This window comes from Pleuronectes platessa, chromosome 10 (assembly GCF_947347685.1).
Source record: "Pleuronectes platessa chromosome 10, fPlePla1.1, whole genome shotgun sequence".
NCBI classification, from domain to species: Eukaryota; Metazoa; Chordata; class Actinopteri; order Pleuronectiformes; family Pleuronectidae; genus Pleuronectes; species Pleuronectes platessa.
Window position 1 is genome coordinate 529,475 of NC_070635.1, and position 22,013 is coordinate 551,487.

General features: G+C 45.4%; 2 protein-coding genes across 2 annotated transcripts; one reads left to right on the forward strand and one right to left on the reverse strand.

The window, feature by feature from the left end:
• The first annotated feature begins 364 nt into the window (after positions 1–364).
• On the forward strand, positions 365–21,622 carry LOC128448938 (sodium bicarbonate cotransporter 3). The gene is made up of 25 exons (XM_053431819.1): positions 365–578; positions 8,083–8,164; positions 8,400–8,531; positions 8,612–8,750; positions 8,870–9,030; positions 9,143–9,331; positions 10,032–10,126; positions 10,330–10,487; positions 10,587–10,674; positions 10,749–10,895; positions 10,986–11,089; positions 11,444–11,618; positions 11,852–11,985; positions 17,702–17,947; positions 18,279–18,369; positions 18,555–18,716; positions 18,806–18,919; positions 19,369–19,530; positions 19,613–19,864; positions 20,001–20,069; positions 20,149–20,322; positions 20,397–20,528; positions 20,594–20,682; positions 20,777–20,881; positions 20,980–21,622. The coding sequence occupies exons 1-25, from the start codon at positions 540–542 to the stop codon at positions 21,059–21,061; spliced, it is 3,321 nt and encodes a 1,106-aa protein (XP_053287794.1). The 5' UTR covers positions 365–539; the 3' UTR covers positions 21,062–21,622.
• On the reverse strand, positions 12,317–16,519 carry LOC128448939 (complement C1q tumor necrosis factor-related protein 4). Its single transcript, XM_053431820.1, has 8 exons — positions 16,283–16,519; positions 15,632–15,682; positions 15,141–15,269; positions 14,705–14,984; positions 14,229–14,314; positions 13,757–13,807; positions 13,490–13,618; positions 12,317–12,697 (listed from the first exon to the last, which is right to left on the reverse strand). Exons 1-8 carry the CDS (start codon positions 16,419–16,421, stop codon positions 12,414–12,416), a joined length of 1,149 nt encoding a protein of 382 aa, XP_053287795.1. The 5' UTR covers positions 16,422–16,519; the 3' UTR covers positions 12,317–12,413.
• Positions 21,623–22,013: the final 391 nt, after the last annotated feature.

A 22,013-nucleotide genomic window follows, 5' to 3' on the forward strand; every position in this document is an offset into this window, starting at 1 on the left:
TGCAGAAGCGGGTCTGGAATTTGTTATCACTCAAACTGAGACATTTTAAAACATTTCCACTGACCTCTCAGAATAATTCTTTATTTGTGATTCAGCTGCTGTAAAAAGTACATATCAGGTTCTTATTAATAACATGTAAGAACCCTAAATGTTATATTTCTATTAAAAAGGAGAATTAAAGATAAAACATGTATATCTGATGTTAATATGATGTGAAATGTGTAGATATATAAACCGCTCAGAGTTAAATCTGTGATTTTATAAAGTTAAACTAACAGTGAAAAACGTTCATGACTCCGCCTACTCCTCATCTCCCTCGGTGATTGGTGGAAATCGGGCAGCCGCTGTCAATCAGAGAGGGGCGGGACATCTGGAGTTAATATCTTCCAGAGGTTTGTTTAGAAGGAGAAGCTGATTGAGGAAGAGGAGGAGGAGGAGAAAGAAGAAGAAGAAGAAGAAGAAGAAGAAGAAGAGGAGGAGGAGGAGGTGATCAGCTGCTCCGGGACGCAGAGGAAGAGGAGGAAGAGGAGGAGGAGCAGATGGAGGAAGAGGAACAGATGAGACCGCTCCTCACGGCGGTAAGTTCGACCGACAGACAGCGGGACGTTCCGCGGAGTCGAGCCGGACATGGCGCCTGTTGGCCCCGCGAGCTCCGGGGGGGGGTCCCGCTGTCTGTCCCTCTTGAACGAAGCACGCTGCTGCCAGGAAGTGATGGTGCTGATGAGCAAACTTCCCGGAACTCGTCCGTCCGGGTCCGTGGTGGTCGGTTCTCAGAGTCCCGTGAACCCGGTGGAGGTTATCAAACGGTCCTGAGAGCTGGTTCTGACCCGGACTGACCTGTTCTATCATTCGAGTTAAAGTGCATCCTTCAAACTCGAGTCTTTATCCCAATGTGTCTGCTGTTCTGTTCAACTGCTGTTACTCCCCCAGCCCTGAGGCCCCCCCTCTCAGTGCGTGTGGCCCCTCCCTGTAAATCCCTGTGTGTGTGTCGCCCTCGTGCACGTGCAGAATGCGGGTCTGATTTCTGGTGATTGTGACGAACTGTGTGGAAAGTGTGTTTGCACAGTTGAATCAGACGTGGAGCAGAGATGCTTTAAATGATGCTTTAAATGAATGGAGTTTGGTGAGGTGGACCAGGGCCCACGAGCAAGGCACAGAGCGCAACTTGCTCTAATGACCCGGTTCTGGGGCTGACCTCTGACCTCTGCAGTTCAAGTCCTGAAGCTCAACCTGCTGAGGTTTGATTTCCTCATCTCAGAGGCCGCTCCGCTGTTACCGCTGACACGAGTCAGGAATCAAACTTGTGAAAACTTTTCTTTGAAACTCGTCAAATTAAAGTGTAACAGTTCGGTGGGCTCTTACTCTGAAAACCGTCTAATTGATTAGTTACTTACAACAGATCCAAACACATTTAAAGTCCTTTTCAAACATTAGTAATTTAAGATGCTTACTTTTTGGTTTTTAAGTGTAAACATACGTCTCAATTATATCAATATTCTATAAGGAAAGGTTCCCAAAATATCAGAATGTAGTTATTTTCATTATAAATTAATCAACCATAAAGAATGATTTAATAAATAACTGGTAAATCGAAAGATAATGAAATGAACCGTTTCTTAAGAGAATATTAATTTATCACTAATAATAATGTACACGATGTCAGTGAAGGTAAAACAAAGATATTGGTGCTTTGACTGATCGTCGCACGTTTGGAAAAAAGTTATATTGATACAACTTTATATTCCTTTTTATTGATATGTTTCAGTGCTCAGCATTACCTCTAATATCTCCCTGTGAACTGAAGTGGAGTAAAACTAATAAAGTATCAGAAAGTACTTTAGTAAATGTACTTCGTTACCTTCCGTCACTGAAGTCAAGGAAATGAAAACATACTTTTATTGGAGCGGTCAGTTCGTACTTCTGTTATTTGTCTGTTGTTCTTATCAAAGATGGTGAAATAAATAATGTTTGAGTGTTGTTGACACTTTGTGTCTGTGCAGCCTTAGACTTTGTATTACTATATACAGTACTTCTATATATATATATATATATATATATATATATATATACACACTATAATCTGAGCCAGTGGTTTGTGAGTTTTTCCAGTGAGCTGAGCTGAGGAGGTTTACTGGAGGAACAGACTGAACCACTGGACCTGTTGCTCCACAGGGCTTCCTCTGAAAGGCCAGAGGCTTCAGAACCAGCTCCACTCTGAACTGCAGCAGAACCACTCACCGGCTTGATCCAGATCAACAGGAGGGAAAAAACATCAGTTTCCTTTTCATCAGCTTTTGGCAGTTGAAAGAAAATGTGAAACCTGGACTCAGTGAGTTTGTGTTTCTGCTGCTTCACAGTTTTATCACCAGCAGGCGAGTCTCAGTGAATAGAAAGGATTTCTCTAGAAACATCCTCTAACCTTTAGGGCTTTTTCAATCAATCACTCAATCAAATTGTATTTGTAAAGCCCACATTCACTTATCACAGTCTCCTAGGATTTAACAATCTGGAGCTTCCTCTGTCCATAACCCTCAACAAGCGTGAGGAGACACCATCAACCTTCATAGTGAACAGAGACGTCAGTGAGTTGAAAGAAGGATCCATCCTCTAGGAGCCGTTCACACCTGGTTCAGAGCTTCACTTCAATGTGAAGCTGAACATCAGGTGTGAACGGCTCCTCAGAGCAGGAGAGGAGTTCTGGGTTTGGATCCAACTGAACCTGGTTCTGTTGGTTTGCAGTGAAAACACTTAGTTGGAGTGTTTGGACTTTTGGACCAATCACAGGAAGTAGAGACAGAATTAAACAAGAGAAGAAGAAGAGGAAGAGGAAGAGGAAGCCGCTGCAGTCTTCACCTCCGGCGATATGTTTGAACCACGAGGACGTTCAATTGGTGCATTTGAACTTCTGTGGAGTACTTAGGTACTGTGGAGTACTGTGGTACTGTGTAGTATAGTGGTACTCTGGAGTACTGCACATAAAGTTACTGATGCTGCCATTAACTAATAACACGCCCACATCAGACGCCGTCAGTGTGTGGGTCAGTGTGTGGGTCAGTGTGTGGGTCTGTGTGTGGGTCTGTGTGTGGGTCAGTGTGTGGGTCAGTGTGTGGGTCAGTGTGTGGGTCAGTGTGTGGGTCAGTGTGTGGGTCAGTGTGTGGGTCAGTGCGTGGGTCAGTGCGTGGGTCAGTGCGTGGGTCTGTGTGTGGGTCTGTGCGTGGGTCTGTGCGTGGGGCTGTGCGTGGGACTGTGCGTGGGGCTGTGTGTGGGGCTGTGTGTGGGACTGTGTGTGGGTCTGTGTGTGGGTCTGTGTGTGGGTCTGTGTGTGGGTCTGTGTGTGCGACTGTACTCTGTCAGGTTGATGTCAACTTGTGATGTTTGAAAGATTTGGATAACTGACCACACACTATGAATAAAGATGGAAAAATAAATAGGATAAATTAAACTAATAGAAATATTGAAAAGCTAAAATGAATGAATGCGAGCTCCAGAAACACTGTGTGTGGTTTGTGTTGTTGTGCAGCTGTTGACACAGTCCAGCTGTTTTCAGCCACTTCCTTGTTGCTGTGGCGGCTGCGGGGGGGGGGGCTGCATCTGTTGGATCATGGGACACAGAAGAGCGGCTGGAGGCGAACAGCCAACACATGACAAACACAATTACTACTTATTATGTTGACACAAATATCGTCTGATCGATATTTACAGTTAAACCATAAATTAATTATAAAACAAATACAACCAAATATAGAGAACTTGATTTAATAGAATAAACATTTATTTATTTGTTTTATTAGTTTATTCTGTTTCGAAGTTTTGGTTAAACATGAGCACAGATATTAACATGTCTGTGAAAGATTCGTTAATTAACACAAACCTTCATTTACACTGAGGCTGGAAAACAGCTCCAATCGGAAAAAGCACAGAAAGAATTCAAATCGCTCTTCATTCAAATGATCCGATATCGATTCAGAATCTTTATGTACATGAAATATATGATTGACCACATTTTATATAAGAGCAGCAGCAACATGTTAGTGACTCGCTCATCTCACATATTTGTCTGGAGACACACACGCACACGCACACGCACACATTCCAAGGAATACAATCCTAATCATCCACTGTTTACCGAGCTGGTAACATCTGCCCTGTTCCAAATGTTCAATGCTCTTGTTTTGGTTGTGTGGTTTGTTTTAATTCTAATATTTGTAATCGATATTTAAATGTCAGACTGAATATTCTTAAGAATTCAAAGTTAATTGCTCAGTGAAAAGGTTAATTGTGGAATATGCTATTATCATTATATCAGTGAAATGGTTTCAAAATTAGGACAATAATATTATTTATCACAATCATTTCTGGGACAATTGATCATCCAACAAAAGTCATATGTCTGTCCCACCTTAATATTGTTTCTGAAAGTGTTGTTCATACCCAAGTCAAATTTCTATTTTACACTGAAATATCTGAATCGATATTGAAATGAAACGAGAGCTTGTGAATGGGAATCAAATCCTTTAGTTGAGTCAGTGGCGATGCTCAGTTGTAAAGTGAATATTTGTCAGACGACATTAACTGTGTGTCTTGTTCTTCTCTGCGCCGCTGGCAGAGTTGTGTACTCGGTCATTTGATTTGTGTTGTCGGAGCCCAGAGCAGTGGGTCTGAAACAGAAGTAAAACCCTCGTGTGTTTCTCTGGATATGTGATCTGTGCTCCTGTAGCAGCTTGTTGTTGTTTCTCATTAGAATTCCTGAGCTGAGTGGAAAAGAACTGGTATTAACTGAGGCAGAAGGAAATCTGAGCTTCTGTTGTTCCAAAGTTTAGAAACTAAAATGTTAAACTTGTTAATGTTCCATCTCTACAGTCAGAGAAACACCAGTGGCCCCACCCCTTATTTCATTTATCCTACTTCTACGTCTGATTTGGGCCAAAATCGTGTGAAGTCCAGATGATGTGACACAAGACTCCCAGTCAGCAGGAGAGTCCGTTTCCCACACCAGCTAAATTAAAGAGCAGCCAGGGAGGAAGGTCAAAGGTCAGAAGACAGTGTACGGAACAACAGACTGAGTCACAGGTTGAAGGAAAAGAGATCAGAAAATATAAACTATAAGTTTGTTGTAGAATCTAGAGCTAATGTGCCCGATCCAAGAGATCACTGTCGAATCCAATGTGAAGAACTGGACTTAACTGGTTGAGTTGACTTGGAACCAACTCGTTTTGACTCAGAACCTGTTGGACTTGGTTTGGGACTTTGTCTTACCTCAGGGCTTCTTTGTGAGTCTTGATATGAGACTCTGGTCTTTCTCTTCTTACGTCTTCTCTTGGAGCTTGTTGGTCTGGAAGCTCACTGGTCTTGTCTTGAAACCTTTTGGTTTTGACTCAGGTTTTGTTGGTCCTGATGTGGCTTCTTCAATTGGGAGCTCTTGACCTGAATGTATTTTTGAATTGGGACTTGTTGGTCTTGATATCACTTGATGGTTAAGACCTGGAACTTGTTCTTGAATCTGAACTTGTTGGTTTAGACCTGGAACTTGTTCTTGAATCTGAACTTGTTGGTTTAGACCTGGAACATGTTTTAGACTCTGGACTTGTTGGTTAAGACCTGGAACTTGTTCTAGACTCTTGACTTGTTGGTTAAGACCTGGAACATGTTTTAGACTCTTGACTTGTTGGTTAAGACCTGGAACTTGTTCTAGACTCTTGACTTGTTGGTTAAGACCTGGAACTTGTTCTAGACTCTTGACTTGTTGGTTAAGACCTGGAACTTGTTCTAGACTCTTGACTTGTTGGTTAAGACCTGGAACTTGTTCTAGACTCTGGACTTGTTGGATAAGACCTGGAACTTGTTCTAGACTCTGGACTTGTTGGTTAAGACCTGGAACTTGTTCTAGACTCTGGACTTGTTGGTTAAGACCTGGAACTTGTTCTAGACTCTTGACTTGTTGGTTAAGACCTGGAACTTGTTCTAGACTCTGGACTTGTTGGATAAGACCTGGAACTTGTTCTAGACTCTGGACTTGTTGGTTAAGACCTGGAACTTGTTCTAGACTCTGGACTTGATGGTTAAGACCTGGAACTTGTTCTTGAATCTGAACTTGTTGGTTTAGAACTGGAACTTGTTCTAGACTCTGGACTTGGTGGTTAAGACCTGGAACTTGTTCTTGAATCTGAACTTGTTGGTTTAGACCTGGAACATGTTTTAGACTCTGGACTTGTTGGTTAAGACCTGGAACTTGTTCTAGACTCTTGACTTGTTGGTTAAGACCTGGAACATGTTTTAGACTCTGGACTTGTTTGTTAAGACCTGGAACTTGTTTTAGACTCTGGACTTGTTGGTTAAGACCTGGAACTTGTTCTAGACTCTTGACTTGTTGGTTAAGACCTGGAACTTGTTCTAGACTCTGGACTTGGTGGTTTAGACCTGGAACTTGTTCTAGACTCTTGACTTGTTGGTTAAGACCTGGAACTTGTTCTAGACTCTTGACTTGTTGGTTAAGACCTGGAACTTGTTCTAGACTCTTGACTTGTTGGTTAAGACCTGGAACTTGTTCTAGACTCTTGACTTGTTGGATAAGACCTGGAACTTGTTCTAGACTCTGGACTTGTTGGTTAAGACCTGGAACTTGTTCTAGACTCTGGACTTGTTGGTTAAGACCTGGAACTTGTTCTAGACTCTTGACTTGTTGGTTAAGACCTGGAACTTGTTCTAGACTCTGGACTTGTTGGTTAAGACCTGGAACTTGTTCTAGACTCTTGACTTGTTGGTTAAGACCTGGAACTTGTTCTAGACTCTGGACTTGTTGGTTTAGACCTGGAACTTGTTCTAGACTCTTGACTTGTTGGTTAAGACCTGGAACTTGTTCTAGACTCTTGACTTGTTGGTTAAGACCTGGAACTTGTTCTAGACTCTTGACTTGTTGGTTAAGACCTGGAACTTGTTCTAGACTCTTGACTTGTTGGATAAGACCTGGAACTTGTTCTAGACTCTGGACTTGTTGGTTAAGACCTGGAACTTGTTCTAGACTCTGGACTTGTTGGTTAAGACCTGGAACTTGTTCTAGACTCTTGACTTGTTGGTTAAGACCTGGAACTTGTTCTAGACTCTGGACTTGTTGGTTTAGACCTGGAACTTGTTCTAGACTCTTGACTTGTTGGTTTAGACCTGGAACTTGTTCTAGACTCTGGACTTGTTGGTTTAGACCTGGAACTTGTTCTAGACTCTGGACTTGTTGGTTTAGACCTGGAACTTGTTCTAGACTCTGGACTTGTTGGTTTAGACCTGGAACGTGTTCTACACTCTGGACTTGTTGGTTTAGACCTGGAACTTGTTCTAGACTCTGGACTTGTTGGTTTAGACCTGGAACTTGTTCTAGACTCTGGACTTGTTGGTTTAGACCTGGAACTTGTTCTAGACTCTGGACTTGTTGGTTTAGACCTGGAACGTGTTCTACACTCTGGACTTGTTGGTTTAGACCTGGAACTTGTTCTAGACTCTGGACTTGTTGGTTTAGACCTGGAACTTGTTCTAGACTCTGGACTTGTTGGTTTAGACCTGGAACTTGTTCTAGACTCTGGACTTGTTGGTTTAGACCTGGAACGTGTTCTACACTCTGGACTTGTTGGTTTAGACCTGGAACTTGTTCTAGACTCTGGACTTGTTGGTTTAGACCTGGAACTTGTTCTAGACTCTGGACTTGTTGGTTTAGACCTGGAACGTGTTCTACACTCTGGACTTGTTGGTTTAGACCTGGAACTTGTTCTAGACTCTGGACTTGTTGGTTTAGACCTGTAAGGGTCAGAGTGGAGACACTGACAGTTCAGGGTCTTGTCAGTTCGGGGTCGGGTCAATTTGTTTGAATAGCTGAGTTTGTGTTTTGTCCATCAGTCCATCATCTAACCCTAACCCTAGGTTCGTTAACCTGTTGTCATCAGCTGCTGTGGTGCTGGAACCAGCTCAGAGCTGTGAGGTCACAGGAACGTGTGGAATCTGCTGTTAACAGGAGTTCTACCTGCAAAGGACACTGGGGTTCATCTTGTGTGTGTCTGTGTGTGTCTGTGTGTGTCTGTGTGTGTGCATGTGTTGCAGGGGACCGATGAGGAGGCGGTGCTGGACCAGGGGAAGACGAGCTCCACCCTCCACACCAACTTTGAGACAGAAGAGCTGGAGAGTGAGTCCACGCTTTGTCGGGTTCAGAGTCCGTCTGTTGTGTTGATCTGCAGCGTCAACTCTTTGTGTAACGAAAATTAAACGATAAAGTTCATAGTTATTAATTACTTTAACATGAAATATGATGTTTTAAAACTAGGTTAGAGAAAGTAAACATTCTGATCTTGTATGAATCATTTTTTATATGTAAATTTCCTTTTCATCAGAGGAACAGTGTCAGTGATTTTCTCCGTCAGGTCACAGGGCGGTGTACGTCGGGGTCCACGTCCCTCTGGGCCGACAGAGCCGGAGGCGTCACCGTCACAGAGGACACCGACCTCACCGGAGACGGCCTGAGCCGGAGGACGGACGGGACTCGCCCACACACGGTCCGGCCCTCTCTCTCTCTCTAATGGTCAAATATGAAGAACGAGTGTGACACGATGACGAGCGTGACTTGTCTCCACAGACACTCCATCACAGAGAGTCCAGTTCCTCCTGGGGACGGAGGACGAGGACGAGGAACACATTCCCCACGACCTGTTCACCGAGCTGGACGAGCTGGTCTTCAGGGACGGAGAGCTGCAGGAGTGGAAGGAGACGGCACGGTGAGGACACGCCCCCAACTCATCTACAGCCAATCAGTTCAGGACAGCGAGCCTCCAACGTGTGCGTGTGTGTGTGTGTGTGTGTGTGTGTGTGTGTGTGTGTGTGTGTGCGTGATCAGGTGGTTGAAGTTTGAGGAGGACGTGGAAGATGGTGGGGAGCGGTGGAGCAAACCCTACGTGGCGACGCTCTCGCTGCACAGTCTGTTCGAGCTGCGCTCCGGCCTCCTGAAGGGAACTGTGCTGCTGGACATGAGGGCCGACTCCATCGAGGAGATCGCAGGTCGGTTGGAGTCACTGGTTTCTACGTGTGGTTGTCACTGGTTTCTACGTGTGGTTGTCACTGGTTTCTACGTGTGGTTGCTCCGGTGTGTCTCATGTCCCGCTCTCTGCAGACATGGTGATTGACAGCATGCTGGCGTCCGGTCAGCTGGAGGACGGCGTTCAGGAGAAGGTGAAGGAAGCCGTGCTGAGACGTCACCACCACCAGAATGAGAAGAAGCTGAGCAACCGGATCCCACTGGTTCGATCCTTCGCCGACATCGGCAAGAAAGCCTCCGACCCCCACCTACTGGGACGTCCCGGTGAGACCAGGACGCTGTGGTCCCCAAGTTTAGACTCTGCTAGTGTGTGTGTGTGTGTGTGTGTGTGTGTGTGTGTGTGTGTGTGTGTGTGTGTGTGTGTGTGTGTGTGTGTGTGTGTGTGTGTGTGTGTGTGTGTGTGTGTGTGTGTGTGTGTGTGTGTGTGTGTGTGTGTGTGTGTGTGTGTGTGTGTGTGTGTGTGTGTGTGTGTCAAACACTAACACGTGTCTGTTCCTCCGGCTGAAGTGCATCTCTTCTGCAGTCATGTGGTTTGAATCAGCAGCTTCAGCTACGCTCACACACAAAGACGCACACAGACACACACAAAGACACACACACAGACAGAGAAGAGCAGACACCAATCAGACGATCTCAAAGCTGCAGCCTTAATAGAAGGATAAAATCCTTAATGGCAGAAAGACTGTGTCACTAATGTGTGTGATGGTTGTTGGATTTCACACACCATCAACACACACTTTAAACACTTCACAACATTAATATACATCAACATTTAACCTGCTTTTTGTGTAAATTTACAGTTTATGTGACTATTTATTTTGTGTTTTTACAAGTCTGTACTAAAGTTCCCCCACTTGTTAATAAATGATCTATTTGTACATCTTTCTTTTTGTGTCCTGGACGTGTTAATGCATCAGACACGTGTAGACGAGTGAATGTGTGACTGAGTCTTCGTGTTCTGCAGATCTGCTGACGTCTCCTCAGTCGGCGCCCGGAAACCTCGACCGCGGCAAAACCAGTGGAGGCAGCCGGGAGAACAGCTCGGGGGGCTTCACCAAGGTAAACAACCTGTTCTCAACACAAACCTTCATGGAGGGCCCACGGAGTCTATGGTTGAAACAGACGTCACATGTTTGATTCCTCATATTAAGTGTTAACAACATGAAGTGATGGGGGGAGCTGATCGTTCACACCCCCTGCAGGCTGCAGAATGAACTACAGGCTCAGTATGAACCCGTCATGTGGTTCCTCGTGTGTTTCAGGTCGATATGAACTTCATGAGGAAGATTCCTCCCGGCGCCGAGGCCTCTAACGTCCTGGTGGGCCAAGTCGACTTCCTGCAGCGGCCGATCATTGCGTTTGTCCGCTTGTCTCCTGCTGTGCTGCTGACGGGCCTCACCGAGGTCCCAGTGCCAACCAGGTACACACCACTCTGTCTGAACGTCCTCTGATTGTCCTCATCGAGGACGCAGGGGTCAAAGGTCTGATTGATTGTGTTGTGTGACCGTCCTCTGCTCAGGTTTCTCTTCCTGCTGCTCGGCCCGTTTGGAAAAGGTCCTCAGTACCACGAGATCGGACGGTCCATCGCCACCCTGATGACGGACGAGGTAGGAAGACGAGGAAAGGATTTGGACCACGAGGTTCCAGACGTCCCTTTAAGACTCCGTCTCTGTCTCTTCAGGTTTTCCACGACGTCGCCTACAGAGCGAAGGACAGGAACGACCTGCTGTCCGGCATCGACGAGTTCCTGGATCAGGTGACGGTGCTGCCGCCCGGTGAATGGGACCCGAGCATCCGCATCGATCCCCCAAAGAGTGTCCCGTCTCAGGTAAGACCCCCCCCCCCCGCACTGACCCACAGCAGCTTCTGCTGTTGGACAGAAAGTCCAGCAGGTCATGTCTGTCCTCTGTCCCCGCAGGAGAAGAGGAAGATGGCGTCGCTTCCTAATGGCTCCGCCCACAGCTCTGACACAGCGAAGGAGGCGGAGCATCAGAGTGGACCAGAGCTGCAGAGGACGGGGAGGTTTGTCCACTTAACAGCTGACTGACAAAATCTGATCATTTATATCAACAATATCCACAAAATACTTCTGATGTTTAATCTAACTCATTTCATAAATCTATAAATTAACCTGTTTTTTTTCTCAGGTTAAATTAAAAACTTGTTTCCTACTTTCGACTCGTTATGGATTTATCACTGTCAGGTCGAAGGCTCCGATTGTCTCTGATTTATATCGTTAATTTAATATTTTGTTGACCAGATGAAATGAGACATTTTGCCGCACTGGGCTGATGGTTGGCCAGAAGCTGGTGATGACCTCACATCCTGATGGTAACTCATCCGGAGGTGATGAGTCATGGAGCTCTTCTTCTTCAGGGTCTTCGGTGGTTTGCTGAACGACGTTCGGAGGAAAGCTCGGTTCATGTGGAGCGACGCCCGGGACGCAGTCAGCCTGCAGTGCCTGGCCTCCGTCCTCTTCCTCTACTGCGCCTGCATGTCGCCCGTCATCACGTTTGGAGGTTTGCTGGGCGAAGCCACCAAAGGAAACATAGTAAGCAGCACTGATGGAGGACAGGATATTCATATTTCACAATAAGAGGAGGCTAATGAGAGTTTCATCTCTGCATTGAAAACCATTTTTAAAATTCCTCATTTAGAAATATGAACATCTTCATCAAAAAGCTGATGTCTGTCTCTCTCTCTCTCTCTCTCTCTCTCGCTCTCTCTCTCTCTCTCTCTCTCTCTCTCTCTCCCCCCCCCCCTCCCTCTCTCTCTCTCTGGTAGAGTGCCATAGAGTCCCTGTTCGGGGCGTCTCTGACGGGCGTGGCCTACTCTCTGTTTGCTGGTCAGCCTCTCACCATCCTGGGAAGCACTGGTCCAGTTCTGGTCTTTGAGAAGATCCTCTTCAAGTTCTGCAGGTGAGTGGTTATGAAGTCCTGGTTAAGTAACCAGGGTCATTGAGCTTTAGGATCAGCTGTTTTATTGGCTCCAGAGAAACTTGAGCTTTTTTTTTCGTTTGAGGATTAAAGATATTTTTTGTGATGAAATGAATAATGAAATATCTTTTATAAAACTTACATAAAACCCTTTTTTCTTGAACCTTCTCCATTTACGAGAAGATTCAGTCTTTAAAATCAAAGTAATGACTATTCTTTCTGGGAAATCTTTTCTCATTAGACACTTTGACATTTAATTCTATCCCTTTGGATTTCAGGAAATCATTTCATTTAAAGAAAAACAGTCTCAGAGTTTGAAAGATTTAAAATTTATTTGAACAAAGTTTAAATCAACGTCCGTGTCAAAGATGATTGGACGACTGGATCTGGCTCCATGTTGTGTGTGGTCCTCACATGGAGAACAGCAGGAAGCCGCTGAAGGTGCTGTGGTGGTTACTGTTGTCCCAGATCTGAGTGTTCTGCCACAGCTCCATCTTCAGTGTGTCTCCCTGCTCCAGCAGCAAGGTGGCGCCATTGGACGCCGTGTCGCTGCCCTCGCCGGACGGCTGCTCGTGGGCGATCAGCTGGATGGAAGCTCCGTTCTTGTAGAGCACTGAGCTCATGGGGAAGTCGCTGGGGGCGTTGGCCGTGAAGCGGACGTAGTAGACTCCACGAACCGGGGCCGTGAACTCACCTGGAAGAGGAGGAGTTATGAACATAAGTACGGCAGCTGGGGAGGGACAAAATAACCGGAGCACAAGAAAAACAAGACCGTTCTGTTGTTGTTATGAAATATATGAACACAAAAACCAAAGGGATCAGATGAACGGGAACCAACAGGAAGTTCACTCTGATTCACAAGATTAGAAACATTCTGTGAAACAGGAACCTGGTCAGAGAAAAGATTTAAAATGTTAACATTACTTTCAGAGTAGTAACTAAATCAGTAACTAAAGTAACTAAAGATGATTCAGGAAGTTTTACGTTTTTGTAAGAATTTCACAAACTGAAAACTCAAAGCAAACTGGTTAAAACATAAAAGTTGATCCAAGAAAATGTAGAAAATGAAATACATTTGATAACTATTTATTGATTCATACAATAATAATATATTGCATTTACATAGTGCTTTTCAAAGCTCTTAGATAGGGAGGGATGAAATATGAAATAGCTCTGTGGACTCAAACAGGCGGATTATTCTGTTGCACTAAATGTTTTATGGACAATTCAAATTCTTCTCATCAAAAAGAATATCTCTGAAACCACAACTTGTTTATCGGCCTCCTGAGCAAAGACGTCTGAAATATGAATCATGAGAATTATCTGTTCATCACTTCTCTGAATCAACCTGAAAGAAGACATGTTGAACAAAGCAACGATTTCCTTTCACTTTCCACTCGATGTTTGTGAAGCTGTGTTGTTAAAACACATCTACCTCTAAAGTTGTGGTGTTAGTGATGCGTTGTGTTAGTTTGTGTGCACTGACCGGTCTCAGGGTTGTACGCTTGTCCGATGTTGGTCAGGACGTCTTTGTAGACGAGCGTCCTTCTTCCTGACGTCGTCTTCTGAAGACCGCTTCCTCCGAGAGAAACGGCAAACGCCACCTTTGGCACTTCTGAAGAAAACAATCATGTTTCTCCTGTTATGGATATTTATTTACGTTTTGTGAAAAAATATCACCATATTTATATTTGTTTGCTATAGAAGATGAAAAGTGAACGTGGACTCTGGTTTAATATGAGAAGTGTCCGACCTCTCGCAGCCTTCAGCTCCTGCTCGGTGGCCTCCAGTCGCTCTCTGATGCCTGAAGACAAACACACACTCATCAGTGGATTAAAGATGAGAAATTCAAGTCATTTATTCTTTTTGCTTTTAAATCTTTTTCTTATAAAAACAAAATTATCTGTTAAAACAACAAATATATAGAAGCATGTTGATCTCAGTCAGAAAATTGACTTCTGAGATTTAAGAGCAAGGAAACACTTCTATGACGTTACCGCAACACAATGCAACACAATAATCTGTCTCATCACATTATGAAGTTACACAGTGAAGAAAAGAAAGAAGACAAGAACAGGATTTACAGCTGATCAAAAACATATTCACTGTGACAGACGAGTGGAACCTGTGATGCATCAAACTCAGCAGAATATTAAATATTCAAGGTGCATTAAACCACAGCAATGAGGAGAATGAGTGAAATCACAGTGAGGAGTGAGTCCTACCGGAGTTTTCAGCCTGAAGCTGTTTCAGTGAAGCCTGGAAGGTCTTCAGCTGGTCTTCAGCGCCCTCTGTTGGAGGTCTGTCCTCCCTTCAACACGCAAAAGAGAAGGAAGTCCATCTTAGTCTGTGATTCATGTTGCTGCTGGTGACTTAATGTCCTGGTGATACACAGAGAACTCTGGATGACGTAGGGTGCAGTGTAAAATATAGAACTGTCCTAATGATGAGAACGTCCCACTCGTAGAAGAAGGTTTCAGGAGAGCTTCTGGTCATAAGAGCTGAATCTGACCCTCTGGACCTTTAACTGCTGAAAACCAGAACCACCGGCCGTCTGGGACCCGGGAGATCTGACATCGACTCAAACCCTGAAACCATCCTGTGGTCACAACTGATATTAAATTTGATAACCTGACCCTCGTGAATACTGCATGTGTAGGACTTCTTGTTATGCTCGTGTGGTGGTCGCTGTGGTCCTCACATGGAGAACAGCAGGAAGCCGCTGAAGGTGCTGTGGTGGTTACTGTTGTCCCAGATCTGAGTGTTCTGCCACAGCACCATCTTCAGTGTGTCTCCCTGCTCCAGCAGCAAGGTGGCGCCGTTGGACGCCGTGTCGCTGCCCTCGCCGGACGGCTGCTCGTGGGCGATCAGCTGGATGGAGTAGCTGTTCTTGTAGAGCACTGCGCTCATGGGGAAGCTGCTGGGGGCGTTGGCCGTGAAGCGGACGTAGTAGACTCCACGAATCGGGGCCGTGAACTCACCTGGAGGGAAATTGAGCGTATTTGAGACGAGTGTGTTAAGGTGAAGTTGATTTGAGCAAAATATAAATGTTATCGAAGGTTTGATCCCGTGTAGACGCAGACAGGAAGGTTCACTGTCCAACTCCTGTGGATGGAAACCAGCTGACGAGGTCTCACCTGTGGCTGGGCTGTAGGCCCCGCCCACGTTGGTCATCACGTCGGTGAACAGGAGGTCTTTGTTTCCGGAGGTCGTCTTCACGAGGCCGTTTCCTCCCAGAGACGCAGCGAAGGCCACTTTAGGGGTTTCTGCTCAAAGGAAATGGTGAATTGTGAATATGAATAACTGTATCAGGGCTTCAGCTCATGATGTGATCAATCCAACTTTTATTGTTTTTGATTGTTAGATCATGACATGTTAAAATGTCCATCACAAGTAACGACAGTTCAAATAACCGATTTACTATGAAAAATAAAACCACGTAATTGGTTGTTGCATAGTTTTTCCTTTCAGAAATGACATTAATAAATTGACCAATTGATAAATCATTTAAACATTTAATAAATTATTTTGTTCACATTAATATTCCCTCCAGGGGGAGCTAGAGTCGTTCACAGAGTTCTGTTAAAAGAAGCTGTTGAAGTAAATCCTAACCTTTGACCTTTCTCACCTCGGATTCTCTTCATCTCCTGCTCAGCCGTGTCCAGACGATCACTCATCACTGTTATCATAAGAAGCAGCAGCATTAAAACACATGAAGAAGAGTCTGGGTGCCGCTCAGAAGGAAAACATCCAGTCACATGATCACACTTCCAGCTACGCATCACTAGCAGATTCAGGATCAGACTCCAGGAGGTGGACTCGTGGAATAAGCTTTGGTGTTTGGTTATGACAAATTTAGTTTAGTACAAATACTGGGAAAGATGAAGCAGATTAAAAAGCAAGTAGTCAGTGCAAGGAGGACAATAAAGTTATGAGAGGTGCAAATTTGAAATTATATATATTTAATTAATTTAACATAGAAAATGATTTTATTTCAAAACCCTTTGTAATATCTAAATATGTGCTGTATGTTAGATTGTACAGAAGATATAGCAAATTAGAGAAACTGAGGATTATTATTATTCTGTCATTTCATATCGATTGACCAACGTCGATGTCGATACTAAAGAGTAAGTGTCACAAGAAAATATGATCTGAATATTCAATTTCTCTGTTTGCAGTGAATCTGAAAAGTTAAACATAGATTTTAGTAAGTTCACGTCTGGTTGGTTCATGTTGAGAGTTCAGGAGAGCAGCAGCTCCTCAGACGTAGTCTCACCTCGTCTCTCGGCCTTCAGCTCCTCCAGGGCGACCCGCACCTGCTTCAGCTCGGCCATGCTGTCCACCGGCTGAGCCGAGCCGGACCAGGCCAGGACCAGGACCAGGACCAGCAGCAGGGAAGAGACTTGATGAAACATTTTACCTGTTGGATTCAAGCTTCAGCAGAGACAGGCTGTGAGACGATTCTTATAGAGACATATGTCCCCAGATGAGCAGAGTCCATGTTGACTCAGGGGTGGGGAGACCAGTGATGTAACTGACAGGAGGTCGTTGACCTTTGACACTGAAGATCCATGAAACTGACTGCACATAAAGACCATCAGTGACTGTATATAAAGAGGATCAGTGACTGTATATAAATCAGAATCAGAAAGTATTTTATTGCCAAGTAGGTTTACACCTACAAGGAATTTGCTCTGGTTATTGGTGCTTACAATTAACATAGAAACATAAAAACATACAAACACAATAAATACAACACACATAAGAAAAGCAATAAAAAGAAACAATATATATTTACTCACTATTTACTTATTTACTCTCCTTTTCTAATATTTATACAAAGTAACATTTATTTAGACATAAACATTTCTAAAAAAAATATATATAATAGATAAAAGATATCAAAAGTGAAATGCAAGACAGTGAACAGTGTCAGATTGCAATATGCAATGTAATGCAGTATAATATAATATATGTTTTAATTTAACACATCCCTGAGGTGTGGGGGCAGAATAAAAGTCAGAGTCAGGTGGGGGGGGGGGGGGGGGGTCCGGGCCTTGTTGATGAGGCCGACAGCAGCCGGGAGGAAGCTGGTCTTGTGGCGGGAGGTTCTGGTCCTGATGGACCGGAGGGAAGAACCTCAAAGAGTTTGTGACCCGGGTGGGAGGGGTCAGCCACCATCTTACCTGCACGCCTCAGGGTCCTAGAGGCAACAGGTCCTGTAGAGATGGCAGAATGCAGCCAAGGAGGATCAGTGAGTGTATATAAATATGATCAGTGACTGTATTTAAAGATGATCAGTGACTGTATATAAAGATGATCAGTGACTGTATTTAAAGATGATCAGTGACTGTATATACAGAGGATCAGTGACTGTATATAAATATGATTAGTGACTGTATATAAGTACATGTTTACATGAACTATGAACATGTGATTGATCAGAATCCTCTGAACTCGAGCTCGTCTTGTAGAAGTTTGTTCTGTGGCCACTGATTGGTGAAGTATTGATCAGGTCTGTGTTCTGCTCTCTGATTGGTTACTTCATCAGTCAGGGTTAACTTATCTGCAGCTCAACATGAAGCTGGAATTTGAAAGTAGGTCATTGTGATGTCATCATGTGACTGTGTCATGTGACTGATGATCTAAACGTTTGCATTGATGCGCCTCCTCCTGTCTCCTCCTGCGTCCTCAGTGACTACGATCTGTCCTACCTGTCCCTGAGGACCAGCATCGGCCTGTGGACGTCCTTCCTGTGCCTGCTGCTGGTCGCCACCGACGCCAGCTCTCTGGTCCGTTACATCACTCGCTTCACCGAGGAGGCGTTTGCTTCCCTCATCTGCATCATCTTCATCTACGAGGCTCTGGAGAAGCTGTTCCACCTGGCGGACGTGTTCCCCATCAACACGGACATCCAGCTGGACAACCTCACCCACTACACGTGAGACAAGCTCATAGGTCAAAGGTCAATGTGTCCTCACTGTCCCCCTCTCCAAGATGTCTCCACAAATAATAGAGATGATCAGATCCTTATTCTGCTTCATATGATCAGTGGCGTCATGACATCATAATGACATTAGATTATTACAAGATAAAAGTCAACATTGGTTGATTGGGGTGAATATGAATATTAATACCTTATAATATTACACCTACTATAATTGTTGTCATAACAACCAGTGTGACAGTGATTAAACGATATGTATAAAATATAAATATATAAAAACTAAATCTCTGTAAAACCATGACTCAGCACTTTGTGTCTTTGGCAGGTGTCGTTGTTCTCGACCCGTCAACGTCTCTGCTGACGTCCAGAAGAACTTCACCTCCGAGGACGTCCAGTGGGAGCAGCTGAGTGTGAAGGTGCAGGACGACACACACACACACACACACACACACACACACACACTCACACACACTGTGCAGATCCAGGAGTCATGATATCCAGGTTCATTTCATTTTTACATACTTGGTGTAATGAGCAGCAGCAGCATCTAGTGGACGTGAGGGGAACTGCATCTCTTGACTCTTCCACCCTCTGTCTCCAGGACTGTCGTGGTCTACACGGGGACTTTGTCGGCTCGGGCTGCAGCCACAACGGACCCTACGTCCCCGACGTCCTCTTCTGGTCCATCATCCTCTTCTTCACCACCTTCCTCCTCTCGTCTTTCCTCAAGCAGTTCAAGACCAAGACGTACTTCCCCACCAAGGTGCGTCACGTCAGCTGACTCGTATCGATTTCTCTCAACTGAATCACGAGCAGGTAGAAACCTGATCAGGAGGTTTTTTGTGTTTGCAGGTTCGATCGACCGTCAGCGACTTTGCCGTCTCCCTGACCATCATGGTCATGGTGCTGGTGGATCATCTGGTTGGAATTCCTTCACCGAAGCTCCACGTGCCCGACGGCTTCGAGGTGATGGCCGACTCCACGCCACTGGTTTCATCACAGCATCATGTTGTTTGTCATGTTTCACAGTTTACTCACATTAAACTGATGTTAAATATGAAGCATGAGCATAAAGTTAGTTTATCATCAGGTTTATAATCAGATTCTGTTTCCTGATGTCGAGCAGCTTGTGGATGTTTGAACAAGGAACTTTGTTCACGGTCGAAAGTCACTGATTATCACCGTTCAGATTGTCTTATCTATTTATCTATTTATTTATTTCCCATGCTATATATCTATATATCTATATATAGATATATATTCTCCCGATCATTTCACTGAATTCTCTGTGTATTGATGAATTGCTTGATTGTTGCAGCAGTAACAGTGAAAGATGCTGACGGCAGCAGAACCTTCTGAGGCTTAGTTCCACACAGAACCTCATGGTTCTGGTTCTACACTTTGTCTTCGTTCAGCCCACGTCCAGAACTCGAGGCTGGCTGATCTCGCCGCTGGGCCCGAACCCCTGGTGGACGCTTCTGGCTGCTGCCGTCCCCGCTCTGCTCTGCACCATCCTCGTCTTCATGGACCAACAGATCACCGCAGTCATCGTTAACAGGAAGGAGAACAAGCTGAAGGTCAGGGCGAGCGAGGGTGAGACTGACAGGTGTCTCTGTGACGGACCCCTCCCCCTCCTGAACGTGTGCGCTGTGGTTGCAGAAAGGCTGTGGCTATCACCTGGACCTGACGGTGGTGGCGGTGATGCTGGGCGTGTGCTCCATCATGGGCCTGCCGTGGTTCGTGGCAGCCACCGTGCTCTCCATCTCCCACGTCAACAGCCTGAAGCTGGAGTCGGAGTGCGCGGCGCCCGGCGAGCAGCCGAGGTTCCTGGGCGTCCGGGAGCAGAGAGTCACCGGCTTCATGATCTTTGTCCTGATGGGCTGCTCCGTCTTCATGACCTCCGCCCTCAAGGTCACCGCCAGCCGTCGTCCTCGTGTGACCTCCGCTGATCTTGTTATTCTATTTTTGATATATATACTGTTTTTGTTTCTCCTCAGCCATCACAGAGTAAAATCATTTTCCTGCTGAACGTTGTCTTTGTCCTCAGTTCATCCCGATGCCGGTCCTGTACGGCGTCTTCCTCTACATGGGCGTGTCCTCGCTCAAAGGCATCCAGGTCACTTCCTGTTTGTTTGTCCCACAGCAGCGTTGTCGCCGTTTGGTTTTGTGTTTTTATTCTGTGGTTCCGTCTGCAGCTGTTCGACCGGATCAAACTGTTCGGCATGCCGGCCAAACACCAGCCGGACCTGATCTACCTGCGCTACGTGCCGCTGTGGAAGGTCCACGTCTTCACTGCGGTGCAGCTGTCCTGCCTCATCGTGCTCTGGACCATCAAGGCCTCGGCCGCCGCCGTCATCTTCCCCATGATGGTGAGTCAGACGCAGCCGCTGTTGGTTTTTCTATTATCCACAGAACTCAGCGACTCCCCTCCTCTCGCCGGCAGGTCCTGGCTCTGGTGTTCATCAGGAAGCTTCTGGATTTCCTCTTCACCAAGAGAGAGCTGAGCTGGCTGGACGACCTGATCCCAGAGAGCAAGAAGAAGAGGATGGACGACAAGAAGAAGAAGGAGAAGGAGGTGAGACGCTGAAGCCGAGCTCTCTCTGCCTCCGGCTCCTCGCTGACACTGTGTCTGTTTCCCAGGAGGCTCAGCGGCTGCTGGAAGAGCCGGACGACCCCCTGCCTCACGACAGAGAGGTTCTACAGCTCCCGATCAAGAACCTGAAAGGACGGTGAGTCGATAGCGGAACACACTGATCATGGTGAGCACAGAGCCTGGGCAGCAGAGAGTCATGTGTGTGTGTGTGTGTGTGTGTGTGTCTGCAGAGTGGATCCGTCAGACGTGAACATCTCACATGAAATGGACAAAAGTGGAATTTGGAAATCAGTTTCCATGAACTCTGACATCAGAGGTCTGAAACGCTGCCACAGGTAAAACATCAGCTGCTGACACTCACTGTGATTGGTCGACTCACATGACATCACGTAAACAGTCAGTTTACGTGATGTTTACTGGTCGTTGTTTTCAGTCTGGAGAAGTTTCCGAGCGTCCAGATAAACGTGGAGGACGAGGACGGACGAAGAGTCGTGGACGCAGAGACGTCCCTATGATCCACTGACGCTCTGCACCACCAGGTGGCGCCACAGAGGGGGCGTGGCTGCCTCTAGTAATGGGACTCATCCGACTTCTCTCAACCAATCAGGCTCCTCCTCGTCTCGTCCTGGTTTCTCTGAAGAAGGTGACGTTTTATTTTCTCATCGTTTTATGGTGAATCATGGAGGCTCCGCCCCCCGGAGCAAATCCACCACGTATGGAAATGACCTCATGTCCCTTGGGTGGTTCACTGCTGCGCTGTCATTGGCTGCTGCAGCATGGACCCGATTGGATGCTGATTGTTTTTCCAGACTGATGAAAACAGCTGAAGTTAAATTTTATGATGTAAGTTCTGTGTTTGTGCTTTAATGAAGCAGCTCTGACTCACAACCAGGTTTTTACTCTGTCATTAAATCATCGTGATTTAAACTGTGTGTGTGTGTGTGTGTGTGTGTGTGTGTGTGTGTGTGTGTGTGTGTGTGTGTGTGTGTGTGTGTGTGTGTGTGTGTGTGTGTGTGTGTCAGAATGATGTCACAGTAGATGTCATAAAAGGATAATAAAATCATTTGGGTTAGGAACCGTCTAAAGTTTTAAATGATTTAATGTACAAACTGAAAGACGACCTCAGCTGTCAATCATGACGTCTCGTTTTTATATCAAATAACTGATTCAAACCAAACTGATCAGAAACACGAACAAACATCAGAGAAGAACTGAAACGACAGAAACATCTTCACAAACATTTATTTAACGTCTACTTTGATTTCTTAGTTTTGTTCATGTCCCACCTGCTAACATGGAGGAGGTTTATGAGCGATACTGCAGCCAGCCACCAGGGGGCGATGCAGATTTTTATTTACCATCTGATCTGTTATCGACTGAAACGTGTCCAAATAAACCAGTAAATCATTTAATCAAATAGAAAAACACATTATAAACATGAACCAATCATAATTCAGATAGATATGA

What these genes read in the sequence shown, in the direction of transcription:
- LOC128448938 (XM_053431819.1), top strand. Translation starts at nt 540, where the DNA reads ATGGAGGAAGAGGAACAGATGAGACCGCTCCTCACGGCG. An exon ending in CTCCATCGAGGAGATCGCAG is followed by an intron (nt 9,031 to 9,142) that starts GTCGGTTGGAGT and finishes CGCTCTCTGCAG; the next exon opens with ACATGGTGATTGACAGCATG. An exon ending in CCTCGCTCAAAGGCATCCAG is followed by an intron (nt 20,070 to 20,148) that starts GTCACTTCCTGT and finishes TTCCGTCTGCAG; the next exon opens with CTGTTCGACCGGATCAAACT.
- LOC128448939 (XM_053431820.1), bottom strand. Translation starts at nt 16,421, where the DNA reads ATGTTTCATCAAGTCTCTTCCCTGCTGCTGGTCCTGGTCCTGGTCCTG. An exon ending in GCTTCAGGCTGAAAACTCCG is followed by an intron (nt 13,808 to 14,228) that starts GTAGGACTCACT and finishes GTTTGTCTTCAG; the next exon opens with GCATCAGAGAGCGACTGGAG. An exon ending in GGAGCTGAAGGCTGCGAGAG is followed by an intron (nt 13,619 to 13,756) that starts GTCGGACACTTC and finishes TGTTTTCTTCAG; the next exon opens with AAGTGCCAAAGGTGGCGTTT.